The sequence below is a fragment of the Diadema setosum genome, chromosome 5, assembly GCF_964275005.1.
Source record: "Diadema setosum chromosome 5, eeDiaSeto1, whole genome shotgun sequence".
NCBI lineage: Eukaryota > Metazoa > Echinodermata > Echinoidea > Diadematoida > Diadematidae > Diadema > Diadema setosum.
Window position 1 is genome coordinate 28,455,796 of NC_092689.1, and position 22,080 is coordinate 28,477,875.

General features: G+C 39.6%; 1 protein-coding gene across 3 annotated transcripts in view; it reads right to left on the bottom strand.

The window, feature by feature from the left end:
- Positions 1 to 22,080, bottom strand: part of LOC140229250 (excitatory amino acid transporter-like) — a 142,577-nt gene that overhangs the window by 25,192 nt on the left and 95,305 nt on the right. For all 3 annotated transcript variants that reach the window (XM_072309526.1, XM_072309529.1, XM_072309528.1), the window contains one exon: positions 151 to 502. In XM_072309526.1, coding sequence (XP_072165627.1) covers positions 151 to 433 — 283 coding nt within the window. In that variant the 5' untranslated portion in view covers positions 434 to 502. The remainder of the gene's footprint in view (positions 1 to 150; positions 503 to 22,080) is intronic.

Here is a 22,080-nt window from a genome sequence, read left to right on the forward strand (position 1 = left end):
AACGGTGCAATTTCTTAATTCATCCAGTTGTCTTATCATCAAATAGATCAACACCCATTCAAACTATGTCATGGAATAAGACAAATATCAAGCTCAAGAAAATTTTAGGAACAACGCAAAACAAAAAATTACCATTCGCTAGTAGCTCACCTGTGATTAAACTTGAGATGATGAGTGGCAGGATTAACATCTTCAGAAGCCTCATAAGGATATCTCCTGGGAAACCAATCATGAGGATGGCATCTTTGGAGGGCTTGGCTGCACGAAGTCCCATGCCCAGAAACACACCCAGGAGGACTGCAGCCAAGGTGAAGATCAGCAGGAGGTTGTTCCTCATCCATACTTTGGTCTTGTTCTTCCAGTTCCTGAGGCGTGGCCGCAAGATGTATGCCCTCTTCCCAGACTCCACTTCCATTCCATCTGATTCACCCATGTTGGATTTGTGACTGACTGACGTGAGCGTATGGGAGTGCTAAAAGGTCTCTGGTTGTACTTCACTGACCTGAGACTGATATAAGTATGAATGTGGATGAAACAACAAAATATCCCTTTTAATCACTGTCAAGTCTTGATATTTAATCCTACAGTTCCTTGTTGGTGAGCATATCACCATCACAAATTTCATCTCATAACTAAGGTTGGTCACTTACATCAAGGGTGGTGGTGCTTGCCACTTTTGTCATTGGAACTAAAAGATTGGCAATCATGAGGTAGTTTGCCAATGACAATAACTGTCCAATGTCAAACTTGGTATCAGTTTATCATTATGATTTACACAGTCCTGTCAACCCTATCATATTCGTTATTGGGTTTAGTCAAGTATACATCTGGGGGAAAAAAAAAGTATAATGAAATCTATCACTACTTCTCATTCTGGATCTGTCATGAAAAAATAAACCTGTCTCATACATTTGGTCCTAGCATAGTTTTGACAAAAGGATAATTTATATAAAGTTTGCTGTAAATATACATATTTCAATACATGTACTTTGGATGATGTCTACCAGTCCCATCCCCCCCCCCAAAAAAAAGAAAACACTTTAGAAAAAATTTACACACAGAGCAGAAGCTCTCAAGCAAAATATCTCAGGGAGTTGTGAATAGTTAAATACTGTGACTAATTCATTGCACCTTGCTATGATGGTTAAAAAAAAATAATTTTGCTAATGGACACAACATCAAATGAAACTTGAATTGCTACTGTTTCCTGGGTTTGTCTAAGGGTTATGAATATGTCTACAACATCTTCTAGTTAACATCTACAATTACTGCAAATTGGCCCAAACAGCAGGGCTAAAGTTTCTTTCAAATAAAGTAATGAGATTGAAAGCTTTACATGTTTTGAAGAAACAAGGAAAATGGTCACAATCACAAAAGTAGTTAAGCTGCTCTGATATGGCAGCTTCCTACTCCTTTTGGCTTTCACACAAAGTTTTACTTTTCCTTTTAAAGTGAGTTCAGAAAAAAAAAAATAAAGACTTTACATTCCTTTGTGGGATGGGGACTTTGTTAAATCCTCACCATACACAAATCTTGAATATGTTCTAAATGCAAACAAAAGGGAAAAGTTTAATGTGATTCAATCTCAATGGAGTGATACATATTCTTTTTTTTTTCAGCAAAATGACAAAGTAAATAGTGTTTCACCCATGGTTTCACCACACATTTCTGCTTTGTGGGAAGATAAATTCATCTTGATTCCTTCTTACTCATGAACATAAAGATTAGCATATTACAGTTGCCTGATATAAATCTAGTCCAAAAAGAGGTCAATTCAAGAACTTTGTGCACACATCTATACCACGTAGCTAGAAATCTAAACTTCACTGTGAACATTTCAGAATAAGAAATAACAAAATACATGAAAATATAATGGAAAAATTGAATCAAACACATATGATCACTGGAAATGACGGCTAACTTCATTTTGATTCTAATGAACTCATTTGTGCATTTTGTTCCTACTTTGGTTATCACATTCACCAGTTTACAAATGAATATCATTGATTATTGTGATTCACATCGCAATATGAAAATCAGTCCATCCTGATTTATTTCAGAAACCCCTGCAATATTTTGTATTGTGCAGTGTGCAGTGCAGTACAACCCCCACCCCCTCCCCCCCCCAAAAAAAAAAATAAATCTACTGATGTTATGAGGGTACCTGTTGTCATGCTCCAGTCATTGTTAAGTTCAGAGATTTAAAATGTTTTGCTTGCAGCCTAAGTATTGACAATGGCTAGTAAACTCTTTTTAAATTTTGCACTGCTATCAAAAATTGACAATTCTTGTGTGTGAAAAGGTTTTATGACAAATCTCTTCACGGTTGAAATAATTTCTTGTCCCCCTTCACTGATTATCAAGTACAGTCAAACCTCAGTCATCCAGCCATTACTTTTCTATAACTCCCTATTATCTGGACAAGTGCCAGCACACAATTGTGTTTCATGTTTTCATGTTTTTCAGTGCTCAACTCCATTAAAACTAAATGCAAAATAACAATTCTCTTGCAAATTCTATCTAATGAGAAATTTAGGAGGGCTGATCACCATGATACACTTTGTATATAGCAACCAAAATGCTTAGCTGCCAGAAGTCTTTTGCTTGTTTTCAAGTCTGACCATGGAGATGGGAGAGACAGATCAAAGAGAGCTCCCATGTTTGACTATCTTGACTTGTCAGCCAGCGCAAAGAAACAAACTTAAAGCTACACAAAACAGGTTATTTGACTCATATTTCATCTTTTCCATGTCCTTAGAATTTATAAAACATGCCAATGTCCTCATTGCAGTCACAGTAAATGGCAATGCCTTTCAATATGTATATCTTGAACACAACTTGCTGGAAGGTGTTGCCCTTGAACATATCTCCCTTGTCAAACAACATCACCCATCTGGATGGCCAGTTCCAACATGGCCTGATAACTGAGGCTGGACATTAAATGAATTTCATAACTACTATTCAGATGCACAAGACAGCTAAGATTGCTTGAACATTACTGACACTCTGTCACACAATACACACAACTCTGAAAGAACATACTGGAGTAGAGAGTCAAATTTGCCTAGCATTATTTTGTTTCTAAGAGGAATTTCAAAGTTTGATATATTTCAGGAGCAAGCATCCAGCAGAGGCTCGATGTAGATTCTTACATGTCTCGTGTGGGCCTCAAAATGTTTTGTCTTGGTCATGTAATAGAGTATTTGGTATAATGTTGCTAAGAGGTCAGTGCTCTTGACACACTCGTGACAAGGAGACACAGACACATACATCTGTCTTTCTCTCTCTGTTTACAAATACTACCGAAATTTGCATCTCTGATCATACCTGTTTATCCAGAAAGTACAAAACAAGAGACCCGTGGGTCTAGCACTCACCAGAGTATCGAGTATCGCAAGTTTTTATTTTATTTTTTTTATGTTTTATTTCGAAATCACATGAAATCACAATATTTACAAATAATCATCAATCAGCAAAAAGAAGAAAAAGAAAAAAAGAAGAAAAAAAAGTGACAAGAGCAATTCAGAGATAATATAAAAAGAGAACCACCATGATTCATCAGTAAGTAGTAAGGCAAAGTATCGCAAGTTCACCTTTCACGCAGTCACTAATCTAAATTATTCACAGCTCTACTAAAATTTGACTAGGCATTCTCAAGTAGAAGATGAAAATGTACAATAAGGGCCCACATTTTTTAAGAGTCCTTAATTTGTGGGGATTGGAGCCCCCTGGGGCCCTCTGGGTGGGGCATGGTGCCCATTTTGATAAATTGAGATCCTGACCCCCAAGGGATGCTACCTGCCAAGTTTGACGAAAATCCATCATGAGGTTTTCAGGAAGAAGATAAAAATGTACAATTCAGACCCCCATTTGGACCTTCCCACCCCCCCCCCCCCCCAAGAGGGGCACCCCTGGATCTGCTATGAACAACTTGAAACTACAGTCATTAATGTACTCACTCATAGTATTATCTTAGCTCTATAACTTCTGATTCTAGAGAAGATTTTTAAAGATTCCTTCATTTTGGGGGTTTGGGCCCCCTGGGGCCCCCCTGGGTGGGGCATGGTGCCCATTTTAATAAATTGAGTTCCTAACCCCCCAGGGATGCTACCTGCCAAGTTTGATGAAAATCGGTCTTGGGGTTTTCAAGAACAAGATGAAAATGTAAAAAGTTTACGCACGACGCACGACAGATGAAGGGCGATCGCAATAGCTCACTTGAGCCTTTGGCTCAGGTGAGCTAAAAAGGGTTTAAAGGGCAATCAGAGATTCTGAGGAAAGAGTTAAGCTTGGAGAAAATGAGATATAATGGAGGGCAGATATGGTGATATCGGAAGAAGAGAGAAAAAAGGTCAAAATAGTATATTGTATCAGACAACCAAGGTGACAAAAGCTTTAGGTAAAGGCTTATTACAGATTGTCAATAGTAACAACAGTTTTCACTGATCAGTGGCCGATCATCCTGAGGGGGGCGCACCAGGCATGCGCCCCATCTTTATTTGTTGTTAAAACAAAAGAAATAAAAAGAAAAAATGAGATAAAACCCGGAAGTAGTACCAGAAATATTGTTTGCGCCCCCTCCCCTTTTGCGGAATACCTGGATCTGCCCCTGCTGAAGACAACAAGCTCATATAAAGGTTGGACTTGCCTTCACAATAACTAATACAATATGTATTCCTCTTTGAAGGAATATGAGTTTAGTGTGATTTTCTTGGCATATTTTGAATAGAGTCATAAAGAATATATATCTGGAAATGTAAAGTTTCATGATAGAAACATCACTGATGAGTGTCATGAAAGTAGCAGTATGAAGTGGTCACATTTGCAAGACAACTGTTTCAACATAATCACAGAGTGCCATTCTGGGTGACTGACTGACATTGAAATGGTCAAGTCTTTTCGTACAATTCACTCCAGTTTCCTGAAGCTTTCTATTCATATGCTGCTTTTGTTTCGTCATGATCATGAAATATGAATCTCTCCCTGGGGAACCCTCTATTTCATATCGGACATCCATCTCAGCAGTGCCAAAACCAACACATCGACACACCTGGACCATGACAAGATAATGGCAGCAACTGGCATAACACAGCATGTTATGGTTAAATGATAGCCATCTCGAGCTCTTATCACTTTGCAAACAAGAGTGAGTCCCTATTCATTTATTTGCCCTGACATGTCAAATTGGATTGCATTGATTTCATTTGCTTCTGAAAGTGCACACAGAGCATCACCCTGGAGGATATTGAAGTGAAGAATCAGGGAGGTGGGAAGAAATGCAGTCTTCTCCACTGACTAGTAATGCTTGTACGAAGGCAGAATGTTTGAACCGGATTTGATGCAATCTTTGGACCATCTGCCACAATAAACACATCACAAAATCAAAATCTCAGGTAGACAACAGACAGAGATAGAAGAGGAAAGATTCACAAAAGACAGAAAACAGACATATACACACACAAGCAGAAAAAAAAAGTATGAAAAGGATGGCCAATGTGGAATCAAATCAATTACAGACAGTTCAACAAATGTCTTAAGTTTGCTTTTGTTGTTGTTTCGAACCTGACCAGTCAGTGCCGTTGCCAAGCAATGAGAGACCTGTAGTTCAGCACCAATCAGGATGATGTAGATCAAATCTATCCATTTGAACTAGGTCAGGAAGTTGATATGGGTCAGTGCACCCTGAATGCATTTGTTTTTTTGTTGTTGTTGTTTTTTTTCATTATTATGTCAACCAGAAACACACATCATCTCTTTGAAAAAAAAAAAGGAACACAGCCATTGACTTTGCTCTTTCTTTCTTGAATCCAGGGTATTGTAAAACCAGACATTTCACATCCACGAAACTTTCATGAAATTTGAGAGGAGCCAAGATTTGCAAAAGTAAAATACATATGAAAGGTCTTGTCTACACAATGCATTGAATGACAATTGGCAAAAGTTTCATGCTGCAAAAAGTTATGTAGTTAGATGGTCCAATGGTCATCTAGTGCGAGGTTAGCATACATTTCTATGGAAACCAGTGGCCCAATGTTTCTCCTTTAGGGAGGCGGCAGTTTCTTGTGTACTATACGTACTCCGCCGCAAACAGCGCAAGTCGCTGGAAGCATGAGCTTAGTTCACGCTACTGTTTACAGTCCCCTCATCTGTCAAGAGTCTAGCACAAACTCAGGAGGTTGCACTGGACTCACACTAGGCAGGCTGGCATAACCTCATCTTTACCTCATACCCTGCATGTTTAGATTCCCCTTTGTCTAGGAAGAACTAAGGAGGACATCTGGAGGATATGCCATATGAACTTAGTGGAGTTGAGAGAAACCCCGTTTTTAGAGTCCCCTGGTTGCCTAACACGTAGCATATATTCCTATGGAAACCAGTAGACAGCAAAGATCCTAGAAAACTACGTAAGATGGTCAACTCTCAGTCGAAAAGTGAAACGCTGCTGCTTGGAATTGTGGGATTTTTAAGGATTGTGCCAACTACAAAATGTAGCATTGAGCGATAAAGTTTCCAGGTGAGCTGTACTTTCCCGATATATTTGTGTAGGACCAAGACAGGCTAAGACAAGAAAGAAGGAACTTTCTGTAAAGAATAATGAGTAAATCTAAGAACTGGTGCAGTGCATTAAACTGTATCAATAGCTATACCAAACCATCAGCAGGTTTATCATTATTTCGTTTTCCAAAAGACTGTGCACAGCAAGTTTTCATCTCACCTCCCTGGTCACAGCGAGCGGTAGACTCGCACACAGCTCGCTCAGCTCCGCTCGCAGGTCGCTACACTTGCTGTGACTGTGCGCGTCCACAAATTATTGTGAGCTGCCTTTGCAAAAGGTTAATGCTTGTTCATTCTATACCCGCTCAACGCTAGTGGGTGGCAGCCACTTCCGTTTCACCAGCAGTCGTGACTATCTTACGTAGTGTGTAGGAGCTTTGGTAGGCGGGCATTTCTCCTAGAGACAGGCAGTAGTTTCTTGTGCATGCATATATGTGCACTCTGCCACAAACAGCGCAAGTCACTGGATTTCAGACTCCGTTTAGAGTCCCCTGGTTGCCTCGCATGAGGTTGGCATTTCTCCTAGAGAGAGGTGGCAGTTTCTTGTGCACACATATATGTGCACTCTGCCACAAGCAGCGCAAGTCACCAGAAGTGTGTGCTGAGCCCACACCTTGTTCACCCGAAGACCATTTCGAGTTCCCTTGTCTGGCGTGAACACGGCACAACCTCTTCAGGTTGTGCTAGACTTGTGCTGGGCTGTCTAGCATGGTATTCACGCCAGAATCACTCCAGACTTACGCTAGATGTTTTGCACCATGACCGTTAGTCTCATCATCCGGGATGAACATGGCACGACCTATACTCTAAACTCCGTTTAGAGTCCCCTGGTTGCCTCGCATGAGGTTGGCATTTCTCCTAGAGAGAGGTGGCAGTTTCTTGTGCACACATATATGTGCACTCTGCCACAAACAGCGCAGGTCACCAGAAGTGTGTGCTGAGCCCACGCCTTGTTCACCCGAAGACCATTTCGAGTTCCCTTGTCTGGCGTGAACACGGCACAACCTCTACAGGTTGTGCTAGACTTGTGCTGGGCTATCTAGCATGGTATTTACGCCAGAATCACTCCAGACTTGCACTAGATGTTTTGCACCGTGACCGTTAGTCTCATCATCCGGCATGAACATGGCACGACCTATAGTGGTTGTCCCACGTTTTGGAGGACTCTAAATGGGGTATCAGACTAACATCAGACTTGTTAAAGACTCGTGCTTTTAGCTTTATTCCATGACTGTTTCAGAGTCCCCATCATCTGCGGTAAACTTGGCACAACCTACGGAGGGGGACTCTAAACAGGGCATTAGATAGAAAAACAGTCAATCTAAGTGTCCTCAAGGAATGCATAACCCTCGATTCCCCAAGGCATTTCTCACTCCCCTGTGTCTCTTCAAACTTTCTCCCAATATCCACATTGAATTGTGCGGAGAGAAATGTGCTCATTCCTGCTCCCTGCCCTTGTCTGTGACCTTGCAGGAAAAGTGAAGAGCAAGCTGCCCTGTGCAAATGGATCCTGTCATCCTGCCTAGAGCTCTTCCAATCAACACTGGTCTATCTGGAAGGCCCCCAAGACAATACCAGCTGAAGTCAAAGAGAACTAACATGAGCCGCTCAGTCAACAAACAATTCTTAACATGCTCGCCTGATGCAGCCTATAAGTGAAGATGGCTATTTTGTAAACCAGGATTGGGGGGGGGGGGGGCAGTGAAAGAAATTGGTGTTAATGTACCTAACTTTTACAGAACACAAAAATGCAAACATGACATTGCGATGACTTCAGAATTACTTCAAGGCCATGGACAATACGGATACTATTTCCTAATTGCTTTTTCTGCAGGTATTCATATTCTTAGAAACTCACAAATACTGTAAAACGAGAAATTTTCGCGTGCATTTTAATTTCGCGAATTTCGCGAGCGCCAAAATTCGTGAAATTAAAATGCACGCGAAAGTTTTTGTCTATACTACATGCATTGAACACCAGTGGCAATTCGCGAAAATTTCATGCCACGAAAAGGGTTGTCAGCTCCAATTCGCGAAAATTTCATGCCGCGAATATATCATGTTTTACAGTACTATTATTATAGAACAAACAATCACACAAAACTCAATGTGACTTAGTATAGCATCTAAAGTGATAAATACACACAAACACACACACATACACACCTTGTCTGTAAGCATACAGCGATGCTAAATAATTTAAGCCCAGTCTGGGGAGAAGACTATGAAGGAGCCCTGGGGACACTAAGAGCCCTGTCAGTGCATGCATCCATCACTTCCAGCCTCTCTAGAAAACTGGTGTGAAAGGTGTTCTGGATCAAATGTTCAGGGACAGGAGAGCGCCTCATAAATAAACAAATATCACATCTTTGGACAGGAATCATTTATTTGAGGTCTGCAGTGAATACCTTTTTCCTCCTAGACACAGACTTTTCTCTTCCCCCTGCTATGTGGACAATTCTAACAGGCAAACATCTACATCTCAGAGAGCTTTGCAATCTCAAAACTCTGCTCTGATATGTGTGTTTTATGGAACGCTCTGTGCCATCAAAATAATCATATAGATCAACACCACTGAACAGTGTCTACAGCATTTTTGTAGATGTTCATCATCATAAAAAGTGACTTATGTAGGTCATCAAAGCATACTGACAGCCCGCAGAACTTTCATGTTTTTGAGAATGCCAACATGAAAATATTATTGTGCAGAGTGGTGATATATCAAAGATGAAATTGGTGCCTCACAAAAGACAGTGAATGGCATTGCTAAAGTAACTGATATTTGGAAGACACAACCATTTATATCATAAGCACAAAACTGTGGTATTAGGTAGAAAAGGAGTGCGCTCCGATATCTTTATTTTTTTTTAATAGTTTCCTCTATCCAATTATATTTAGGCCCTATTGAAAATAGCAAGTAATCTTTGAAGGTGTATCACATTTCAAATAGTGTATTTTTATAGTTAAACTTCTACCACTCTATTGTGTGTGTGTGTGTTTGTTTGTGTGTGTGTGTGTGTGATATTAACTATAATCTGGAAATGACATCAGTACAATAAGGGTAAAAATTTAGCATGAGAAACAATTCTGCTCAAAAATTTGCACTGACTATAGGGAACGGCTAAGAATTAGTGCAGCAGTCCTTCAATAAAACAAAAAGGCAGAACAGGTAAAAAAAAAAAATTATGTTTACGGCTAATTTGTAGAAATAAAATGCAAAATTTTATCTATGACTTCCAAATAATGTTCTTTGTAATGCATTGTTCCATTGATTTCTTTCTTCTTGTACTGCTTTGTCATTTTATCATATATTCTAATTCTATTCATCTGCAATTCTTGTACTTGCAAGCTTCATCTTGCAGGTAACCTCCCATAATTTCTGTAATCATGAACATTACGACTTTGGCGGATGGGGACCAAATTAGGAGTTTAATTGTTGGTTGAGATGAAAGTGGAGAAGAGCGGAAGTAATAAATAAAATCAAACAAGATGTAAAGACGGTGGATACTCATCAGAAAAGCCAAAATTGAAGAGGAAGAGGGAGGAGAAAATGCATGGCAGTGCAACACAGCAGAAATGTTCAGAGCTCAGCAACCCCCATCCCCCTATAAGGTGTTATTGGTTTTGGAACCCATTGCACCTTTAAATTGCACATACCATAACCTGTTCCACACTAAATTCTGAAATCTCAATTTAACCCGTTGAGGATGAGTCCCGAGAATACTCAGGCAAGTGTCTATGGGAAATGCGTGTTGCAGCAAAATCAACGGGTTAATGAACAGGCCACCAGGTTCTTGTAGGGAATGACAATGACCACATCAAGCAGGACTATGGGCACTCTGATATGTGGACCTATATTGTGGCAATATGAGATTTAAAAATTCAATTCTTTTTTGTATGATGATCAAAGGTTTCAAGAAACAAATAAAAAGAACTACTATAGTTTTTTTTTTCATGTGTGTAGATGCATCAGATTGAAAGGAAGGTCATGGTGATGCAATAGGGATTAGGAGGATTAGGCAAGGCTCGACACTAACGGTGGCCCGGTGGCCCGGGGCAACCAAAAATGCAAGTCGGGCCACCAAATTTCAAAAAAGGGCAAATTTGGTGGCCAGCCTCGGGCCATTACAATTTTTTGAAAAGTATGTCAATAAAATCGAAATTTTTTTGCGCCAAAAACTAGCAGTTAAATTTGTTTAAAGGCTGGATGAAAAGGACTGAATGAGTGCCTGAGAGTGAGTGTTGCGAGTTTGTTGTGGTTTATTTATGAGTAAATATGTCCAGCTTCCGATTCTTACTATGATAAAACTTATATATTTGACTCATTTAAAAAAAAAGAAGACTTTTAATGTTTTTTATTGGGGTTTTTTTCGGGCCATCAAATTTTTCTCTCGGGCCACCACAAAATTGAAATTGATGATTTTGGTGGCCCCATCGGGCCACCAAAAAAATAAGTTAAGTGTGGAGCCCTGGATTAGGTAATCTCTATTCACTGATAATTGGTTTCCAGACATAAGTGCCAGACACCAAGAAAGCACCCCCTACATGAGTGACAATTGCCTGACGCATCAAGAAATTGTGATTAGTATCACGATTCCGATTGTGGTCCAAATCTTACTATTTCTGCAATTTTTCCAAAAACCTATGCTGTATGGTAGTGCATATTTTCAGCGTGTCTGATATGCTGCATAAATGAAGCTAATAGAAACGGTAGTTTAAAATTATTGCTAAATGTTCTAAAAGTGTGACAGATAGTAGTTTTAGTTTTGAGACAGAAAAATTCAATATTTTTTTTTTTTGTATGCTGATGACACATACTGCATAAGACAAATTACCACAAAGGTTTTTAAGGGGAAAAAAAAAATGTGGACTGATTGCTGTATCTTTTTTTTTTTTTTTTTTTTTTTTTTGAGGGGGGTGTTTTGTTGCACACTCATAGGCACACAAGAATTAAGTATTTGCATGAGATGAAAAGGAAGGCCATGGTGACACAATAGGGATTAGGGGATTAGCTAATCTCTCTGATCACAGATAATTGTTTCTCAGACATGCCAATCACCAAGAAAGTACCCTTGGAAAGTGCCCATCAGCAAACAACGCAATGAAAGGATTACATAGGGAAAATAGTTACCGGTATTTCTCAATCTGTCACTGATGGCAAATTCAACCATGTGCGAAATTGCCACATGTGACAAGTTCAGGGAATAATTTTCTAACTCAGATTTGATTAGCAATTTCAGCTGATGAACAATATTTCAAATGGTATCCTGGACACTTCTATGGAAGAAAACTGCTACACCAAAGTTACTTTGTGTAGCTACACCAAAGTTACTTTGTGTAGCAGTTGTGTAAAAATGCATAGCAAATTGCGATGCAATACCAGGAAAATTATTCCCTGAATTCCCTGAAGTTGAATTTGAGAAATACATGGTATGAGCACTTATGTAAAGAAAAAAAAAATAGATAAAAAAAATCATGGTGTTGACAGTTACTTTTAATCTAGTGATTCGAGAATTGATTTTCACTTCTTTGGGAGTTCATTGTTATGAGAGTGATTATGAAGACTAACAATGAACACAATCATTTCATGTTGTACGGTCTGCAATATTACAAAAATCCGAATGAAATCATTCCCAATAATAAAACTACTTTTGCTTTGCAGAAGAGAGATATCCCTTTCTATTAGTATCATTGTGGTTAGGAGGTGACAAGTCTTCATTCTCGTTGACTTATCCAGCTGGGTCAAAACTTCATCCTCGGCCCATTTACACTTCCTTGGAAAAATCATGATTTTTCTAAAATCGCGACATTTGGGTGCAAGTTGCTATTTATAAAGGGTACATGCTGTACAGGTAAATGGCCGATCCTCGGCTCGTGGTCTCTCACCTCCCTGATGAAACTATATTGTATATGAATTTGAATTACTCTAGAATGTTATGCTCTATATTATTTCATAAGTGGTTTCTTGGTATGTCACAAAAAGTTGAAAGCCCAATCATCATCTCCACCAATACTATACCATCCCTTTAAGTATGTGGGGGCCCCTACCTTAGGGCACCACTGATGGCATTGCCATTTGTGCAAATGGTATTCCCCTCCCCCATTAATATTCCTGCCAAATTTTGGTCAAAATCCAGCTACCTGTTTTTGAAGAGAAGAAGAAAATTTTAGAATTATGAAATATAGCTAAGTTTGTATATTTGCACCCCACCCAAAGACCCCTCTAGACCCCTCTTAAGGGACAGCACAATCATTTGAATAAACTATGAATGCCTCAATACAGAAGGAGACTCCTAGGCTGCAAGTAGTTGAATATGTAAAAAAAAAAAAATAATAATAATATGCAGAAAACACAATGGACTCTGCACCACATGAACTTTCGCAGTAGCTCACTTGAGTCATTCAGCTCAAATGAGCTAAAAGGGAGATGTTGAAATAGTGCACTTAGAAAAACAAATTTCTATTCACATGCAAGGGACATCCTTTTAAGCCCAATTGGGTTTAAACCGAGCAGTCACAAAAAAAGCCAATATGTGTAACAAGCAGTTCTAGGACAATCATACCCCCCTTTCCCTAATCCTAAACCTTACCCTAGCCCTAACCCAAATTCTAACCCTAAACCTACCCTAACCCTAATCTTTACTCTAACCTTATCACTAACCGGTATTTGGGTGGAATTATTGTCCTCAGACGGTAATTGTCCTGCTAAAGTAACAAGCAATTCTTGTGCCACATATACTTGTAGGCTGCATTTACACCTACTAGCAGCGTGATTTTTAAAATCGCGATATTTTGGTTCCACCGTTAAAACTTGCGCAAAAGCATGCGAAGTTTGAGCTTCATAAAACATTGCAATTTTTTTGTCGGTAGTGTGCATGTGTATCAACACGGTAGACAAGTGGAAGCGCGCGCTATTCGTATTCACTGCAGTGCAGTCTATTTTGCTTACAGCCAGCTGGTTGGAACGTTGAGCCAGGGCTTTTTATCAGTACAATGCACACATAAATTTGTGTTTCTCGAGAGTGTAAACTTATGGTAAAACTATATAGCTTGCTATATTAGATCACATACCTAGAGCTGCCAACTTTTGTAAAAGCCTTTCAGCACTTTGATGGCTGAAAATCAGTAATTTGCACCTTTTTTGAGTGAAAATTAGTAATCTCTAACAGTGTAATAGAATATATCACAGACAATGATTTTTAAAATCAGTAATTTCCTTGTAACCTTCAGTATATTCTTTTCAAATTTCAGTAGAAATTACTGAAAATCAGTACTAGTTGGCAGCTCTGCATACATAGTTGGTGTGTAAAACTTCAGCTAAGTATGGGAAAGTAGATGAAAGCAGCATTCAGGAGGATCATGAAATTTTGTTGATATGATGAAAGTGAGAAGCAGGCTCATTTTTTAAAGGTATTTTATCGGGCGACAGCAAGAACTCACCACTGTTTTACCGACACTTCTTACGTACTCCTGTATCCCATAAAGTCAATGTATACCTAGATCATGGGCACTCCCAAAATCAACGCATTTGATTTCTTGGAGAGCATTTGTTTAAGTCGTCATGGGGTGATGATACGTGGTTGGAGAATCTCAGGTTTGCTGCTAGTCTACATGTACTAGTTTCATTCATGAGCCGAGGATCAGCCATTTACCTGTACCGTGTACTCTGGCCAGCGGCCGATGCACTCTACACGTTTTAAAGAGGGATCGTGAGTGAGCACTAACTCCCAGTGCAATCCAGAAATATCGAAAGTCATGTGATGAAAAATCACAATATTTCTGCAGTTTGGGTTTACACCTGCTAAACTTCGCCTCAAACATCACGTAGTTTAAAAAAAATCGCACTCCGGCTAGCGATTTTTCGAGGGCATTTGGGTGTAGTTGCTTAGCGACTTGCACCAAAATTTCGCAATTTTAGAAAAATCACAATTTTTCCAAGCAAGTGTAATTCCCCCTATATTTTGTGTCATCTTATTTCTTTAAAAAAAAAATCCATATTGTTGTTTTTTCTATTTGAATGACCCCATCTGTAGCGTATCTACAGCTCAGTCAGAAAACAACTGTTTTCAATTGAGCATTATAACATCAAGCAGTGTCTCTATTAGCAGTGTCCTTCCTGATATCTCAGACAGTTGTACACTAACTTCCTGATCTTTATTTTCCAAACTGATGGATGAAACATGGTGTGCAGGCAGCCTTGCATGACTTTGATAAGGACATGCGCATCTTGTATGTGTGTAGACTGGACACATCAAAGACAAAGGAGGACACTTCTTCAGTCAGTGACCCCCCCCCCCCCCTTTCCTATTCTAATTTAAAGACGACTAAAGCTAGTGTTTCCTGTTCACTATACAGAATAATCACCATAGAACACAAACTGGTCTCTTTGGCATACATACAGTGTACTTCAATAAATTGAATGCAAGGGGTTATGTTGGTTCTTTTGCTCATGTTAACCTGCTAGAAAATCTGGTGACTGACTGAACATGAACGTACTATAGGTCTCCTGACTATCTAAATAAATGTGACCCGCTACAACAAAATGGTCCTAAAGTCGCGCACGGTCGAAGCCGTAAAAATCGAGTTTGAAGTTAGAGCATCAAAATTGGTCAAAACTTACGATTTTCTGAATTTGACATATTATTAGAGGTTGACATGTCTTCTATCATCTGTCGAAATTTTGAAGCAAAATGATGAAAGGAAAGACCAAAAAATAGCGTTTTTCTGGGCCATGTTTTTTGGCGTTTCAACGAAACAGAAACTGGTTCGAACATTTGGATTGAGCGCCACACATAGGCTCCGCCCCTAACAACGACCAGAGTGATCTCATTCGTCAGCTTGCTGCTTGCCGCTAACCGAAGCGTGAAGCTCGCACACTGCCCAGTCGACTAGTGCGTGCGGGCGGGTTGCGCTATGCCTGAGCATTTCGGAGGTCGCTAGGGCTTAACTTCTATTGTCCGGAGATGAATACTGACTTGCGTGTCTCTTGATTGTGATTGCGTCGCAAGGAGAACTTTTAGGGCGCTTTTCTCGAAACAGTGATTTCCCAGACGTCTTGACATGCTCTCATTTAAACATCGATACCTCCGCAGCCGATTATTCTTATAAGACGTGTTATATATCAATTTAAAGCAGAAAGATTAGGAAATTGTGTCATGCAATTTTCAAATAATCGACCTCGCCCGACTTTAGGATCATTTTGTTGTAGCGGGTCACAAATACCATTTGAGCCAAATGCACATCATCAAAAATCACAAAAACTGGAACACAGGTGACTCCTGTTATGATTACAATGAAATCCTTGGGACCGGCAGTTTCCTTTAGTTATATCAAAATTTTTATTACCATGGAACAAATAAAGTATAATGAAAACATGCAAAACATGCATATATACTTTGTTTCTTGTTTATTGTACTTTAATCATAAAAGCAGATGCAATCTCCTCAATCAGAAGGATAGGAAGTGGAAGCTACTTCCAAAATCAACTCTCGAACATTTGAAGAACACATGAATATCTTAACATCATCTGGTAATATCTTTAACTGATAGTAGTTTGCCTTGTAATACCCCTTTTATACTGGGCTCTTTAGCTCGCTTCAGGTATGGTCCTGAAGCGAGCTAACTCACTGTTAACGCTGTTAGCATTAGCCTGAAGCGAGCTAACTCTCATCAATATAAAAGGTTGAAAAATAGTTAGCCCGCTCTAGGGGGGTGTATCAGGTCCACTTCAGGTCCGAGCTAATGTCAGTATAAAAGGTACGCGAGTTTAGCTCAGGATAAATTCACTTGGGCGGTGAGTTGGCTCAGTCGGTAGCGCGTCTGCCTCACGATCACACGGCCCGGGTTCGAACCCGAGTCTGGACTGAGCAATGTTGTGTGCAAGCATACCGTCCCCTGTAGCAAGAGGCAAAACAATCTGTCCCTCAGATAGGACATAAAATGGAGGTCCCGTGTATGAGAGAGTAACAACTCTTGCACGTTAAAGATCCCGCTTCATTCATTCATCGCAAAGAGCAGGGTGTTTGACCCGATGAAGTGGTCCCACCTCACATCCAGCTGGACCCCATGGAAGACCAGCTTATTGTAGCTGAATATGGGCTATCCAGCCATCTTCTCAGATGGAAAATGAACAAACAAACAAACTGACCCATGAACGGAAAGCGTGATGTACAGTGCTTCCGGGTTGCCAATATGTACGTTAACTGCTGTACTCAGTTGCCACCGGCACACTGTGTATTACGCATCGCATGCAATGAAGTATAGTATTTTACGTTGTCACTGTTTGCTGTTGGGTTTAGGAATAAACAGCATTACTCTCAATGAACTAGCAAACGACATGATTAAATTGTGAAAAAGAAAAAAATAGACCGGCACATCAGTACGTGCATTATATGCTGATGACTGGTTGAATTTTGCCAGTAACATATAACAACGGAAATGAAGTCGTACTCGTATTATTAAAGTAAGCATGAAAACTATCACTGAATTTTCGCGCTGGTGGGAAGGACAGCAGGCCGATGGAGGGGGGGGGGGGGGGCAATAGGTCTGGTCTCGCGCGTAACCTTGGGTGGTCGAGAGAGGCAGTTTAAAACGACTTAGCCCGAGCTAAAGTTAGCTCGCTTCAGAAGCGAGCTAAAAGTCGTGCCCAGTATAAAAGGGGTATGAGTGATCAAACTCATCTGCACATACCGAACAACAGACACACAACAGAAGGCTCCCTATTACTCTCTACCACTATGCACACACTGTACAAGTAGAAAGTGTACTGTTTTGTTGTTCATAGTAAATCTAATTTTTCAGAGCCTGTAAGCCTGTTTTTGTTCTTTTTTTTTTTTTTTCCAACAGAGAAATTATCTAAATGTTAACTTCAAGGCAATCCTCCAGTAACATTTTTATTGTTGTTGGAAAAACACCCACTCCCAAGTAATGACTTTGACAAACTCACGAGACTGGGTGGGTCGTATCACCCTGTCAGTGCCTTTTTAAGAAGGTTCTTATCAGAATGACCCACAAGGACGATTGATGGACAAAGCATACCCTCGCTTATTATTCTTCCTTCTGCATAATCCGCTTTGATGGAATCCGGAAGATAGAATGTGTTTGGTTTCATACCCTTACTTCTGTACCAACATGGCATGATAGAAAAGAACCAACCACATTCTTAGGACCCAGCAAACAATAGCTGACTTCATAGGTAGCTTCGAAAGGAAATCTTGAGTAGCTAGCTCCTACAGGTCCTAATCCAGGGCATACTAGTCAAGCCTCCATGTTACATTTGTAGCTCATGTTATGCCCTTTTCAGCAAGGGGGATTATGCAAGTGATGACATGAGAAATGTGCTTTCATTTCTGAGCTACTATATGAGGTGCAGATAACACTTTTTCTTTAATTCCTGCACAAATGTAACTTCTCTTACAGTTTGAACATCCTGAACACTTGGTGAGACTGATAGTTAATAAGTTGTGTGCATGACCCCCTTTACAGTGGGCAAAAGGCCGGCCTTCATTTTGATGTAAATGCATGAAAATAGAAATTGAGTACCAAAAGTGAGGCCGTCTCAAGGTCATTGATGAAAATGCAAGCAGACCCAACTGCATGGCTAAACCATGGAACTACAACTTGTAGCTCCATGGCCAAACCCACTCAGCTGTACTGTAGAGATCGCTGGGGGGGGGGGGGGGGGAATGTTTACATGTATGAAGAGCGCTACTATGACAAAAAAAAAAGAACGGCAACTGGTATGCCTCCGCCATAATGAATTTTTCTCCCAATAGGTCTGGAGTAGGCCTATATCTTGTCACATTAAAGTATCATTTCAAAAACCTAAAAATATCTAAGGCTGGTATAAACATATCTTGAAGTCAAATTTAGTTCACAGTGACCAGCTGCCTAAAAAATAATGTAACAAATAAAGACAGAATAAACTGACCAGAAAGAATATAAATTATTAGTGGAAAAGTGAGCGAAGAAAATGGGATCAAACCGTTATCCCATTATCAACTGGGCTATGAATTCATACTAAAGAAACCGGAGCAGTCTACATTTAGCGCTATCCACTGATACACTCTCTGAAGATCTTATATGCAGCTTGAAAACATGAAATACAGGAATATTACATGTTTAAACATTTGTGAGCACAATGTTTGAAGCAATCTGTGGAGAACAGCATCAACACACTGTGACCAGTTTTGACCATCAAATAAATCTATATTAATGGGTGATAATGGGTGATAAATCGTCACTCATGTAACAAAGCTTCCCATTTCTGTACAAGAGCAAAAATACTGCATCATAATAAGTAAGGGGTACCTGATAATGAGAAAGTTTCATTCATTGTTAAAATACTGCAATAATCCTTGTGCTCTTCATAGTTTACACCAAGTAATACTGTAAAAGTGGATATTTTCGTGCAACTAATTTTTCATGCTTGGCCGGGTAAGAAGAGTTTTGCATGTTTTCAATTTCGCGGAATCAAGACATCAACTAATGGAACATATGGCATGCAAAAATGTTTGCGTGTTTTTATTTTTTGCGCTAGTTTCTGGTTGCACGAAATGGGAGAAAATTTCAACACTGCGAAAATTTCCACCTTTACAGTATGCAAAGTAGTGCAATACACAGAATGAGTTTTGCATTCAAAGATATGTAGCATCATATATTATTTATTATCATCTATATAGGACGTTTTAGCGGCGCATCAAAAACACGTATTGTAGTCCGCTCAATTTTTACCGTTCAATATCAGAGCATTTGAACGAAACGCATAGGCCAACGTATTAATTCCCCACGGGCTACTGTTGTTACTTGCCGTTCAAGATCATACCATATTCAATTCTGTCTCGTCTATCGAGCGAGCGCTTGCTGAATGCGCAAACGCTTGCTACTAGTGTGCGTCGTTTTTGTTACAATTCACAAGCGCGCAAGCATCTTGCTAGTTGTTTGTTTCATGTACGCAGTTTTAGGGGCTTTCCCTTTTCAGCGCTGGGATGCGACTGCCGAGTCAACTTCAAAGATGAGTAGAAGCCGGGTAATTTTGTGCAGTTTACAAATGCTTGCTCTACTTGATTGTATAGATGATAATAATTATATTGGATGGCCTTGATTCATGGAATACCAGGGAATATTGCACTCGTTAGGGCCAATATTGCACTCATCTTCGATTCATGCAATATTGGCCCTAACTCGTGCAATATTCCCTGGTATCCCATTCATAGCCATCCAATATAATATAAATATTGTTTTTATACAGACTAATACTGTTTCATGTGCTCTATATGACACTGTACATACACACATACACTAATGATTATTTTAGTGAACAGAAAAATCACTGTAAAAGACAAGTATTTTCTTCAAGAAATAAAGGGTTTACTGTTTGTTGAGAGCATAAGTGCAATTCCATGTCAATTTGTGTGTATACAATGAATAGTGAAGATAAATTTTGACCCCCCTATATAAACACAAAGATACATCGTGTACATTAATTGTCAACTGGCAAATGCAAATATGATGCACATATGATGCTTATAGGAACAAATAACATGTAATGGGTTCTAAATGCTCTTCAAGTCTGAAAGCTTTCATGGGGGGGGGGGGGGGAATATAGACCGCCAGTTGTAACTGCTGGTACTACTTGAAAATGGAGTTGTTTTTCTTTCTATCAACAGTTTGGGCTTATGTTTCATTGTCAAAAAAAAAATAAATAAAAAATGAAACATCTGCATTCAGTTGGGCATATCTATAATGAATTTGTTTATATTTGATAACTGCTTGAAAGTACACTAGCTGTACACGTAACTGCACATGAAAAACCATGAACACTGCAGTAAGTTCACAGGAAATGATAATCTCCACATCAAAACAAATTGATCTCCCCAGATTTGCTTGAACCTTCTGTACAGAGCAAGCAGCTCACAAACCCAGGGCATACGAGATTAAAAAAGAATCCTGTAACTCCCACATAATACTCACCCAGTTACTGCATATTTGCTCTGCTGAGACCGCTAGAAATACACTGAATACCAAGTACATTCTTAGCTGAAAATGGCAAATTCTGTTCAATCGATGAAAATCATCTGGATAATGAACAAAAATATAATAAGGCTGGCTCTTCTGCAATGCCTTGTTGAGGTGCGCATAACATTCAAGCCAATGGTAACTCCCATTCTATCTGCACATATTATGGCGTTACTAATAAATTTGAGGGGGGAGGAGGTGTTCACCAAGTAAGGCTACTTAAAAGAAGAAAGAGAGCACTCCATGAAAAGAAAAGAGACCCAGTGAGTCTAACCCTCACCTGAGTATGACAGGTTTTCCTTTAAAGGACAAATCCACCTTCATATACATAAGGATTGAGAGAATGCAGCAATATTAGTAGAACACATCAGTGAAAGTTTGAGGAAAATTGGACAATCCGTTCAAAAGTTACGAATATCTTAAGTATCTGCGTTGTCACTGCTGGAAGAGAAGACTACTACAGTGTATGATGTCACATGCGTACAACTATATAAGGAATATAAAAAGAGAATTTCACAAAACTTTACTTTTTGAATAAGATGCACATTTCTTCGACTTGCTACTGACATACGTTAAAGGGGATACCTTTTACAGACCTCCCAAAATGCAGCAAAACATTAAATATGAACCTCAGGGGACTTGTTTAGGCCACTGCTGAGAAATTTGGAAGTCAATAGTTATCTACAATTTGAATAATGCACAAAACTCAACTACTCAGTAGTTCTGTGTGTCAGCCACACTTAAGCCTTTTTGTTGCAGTCTTCTGTATTTTTTTATCTATAAACACAAATCTAAAAGTGTAAGAGCTGATGTAATAACATATAGAGTGTGTGGCAAGAATGTATATGTGACCCGCTACAACAAAATGGTCCTAAAGTCGCGCACGGTCGAAGCCGTGAAAATCGAGTTTGAAGTTAGAGCATCAAAATTGGTCAAAACTTACGATTTTCTGAATTTGACATATTATTAGAGGTTGACATGTCTTCTATCATCTGTCGAAATTTTGAAGCAAAATGATGAAAGGAAAGACCAAAAAATAGCGTTTTTCTGGGCCATATTTTTTTGGCGTTTCAACGAAGCAGAAACTGGTTCGAACATTTAGATTGAGCGCCACACATAGGCTCCGCCCCTAACAACGACCAGAGTGATCTCATTGGTCAGTTTGCTGCTTGCCGCTAACCGAAGCGTGAAGCTCGCACACTGCCCAGTCGACTGGTGTGTGCGGGCGGGTTGTGCTATGCCTAGCCGCTTCTCCTGACATCCTGGTCACTGATTGGTCGGTGAGGAAACCGCCGACGCTGTGTTTGAATGAGCATTTCGGGGGTTGCTAGGGCTTAACTTCTATTGTCCGGAGGTGAATACTGACTTGCGTGTCTCTTGATTGTGATTGCGTCGCAAGGAGAACTTTTAGGGCGCTTTTCTCGAAACAGTGATTTCCCAGACGTCTTGACATGCTCTCTTTTAAACATCGATATCTCCGCAGCCGATTATTGTTATGAGACGTGTTAT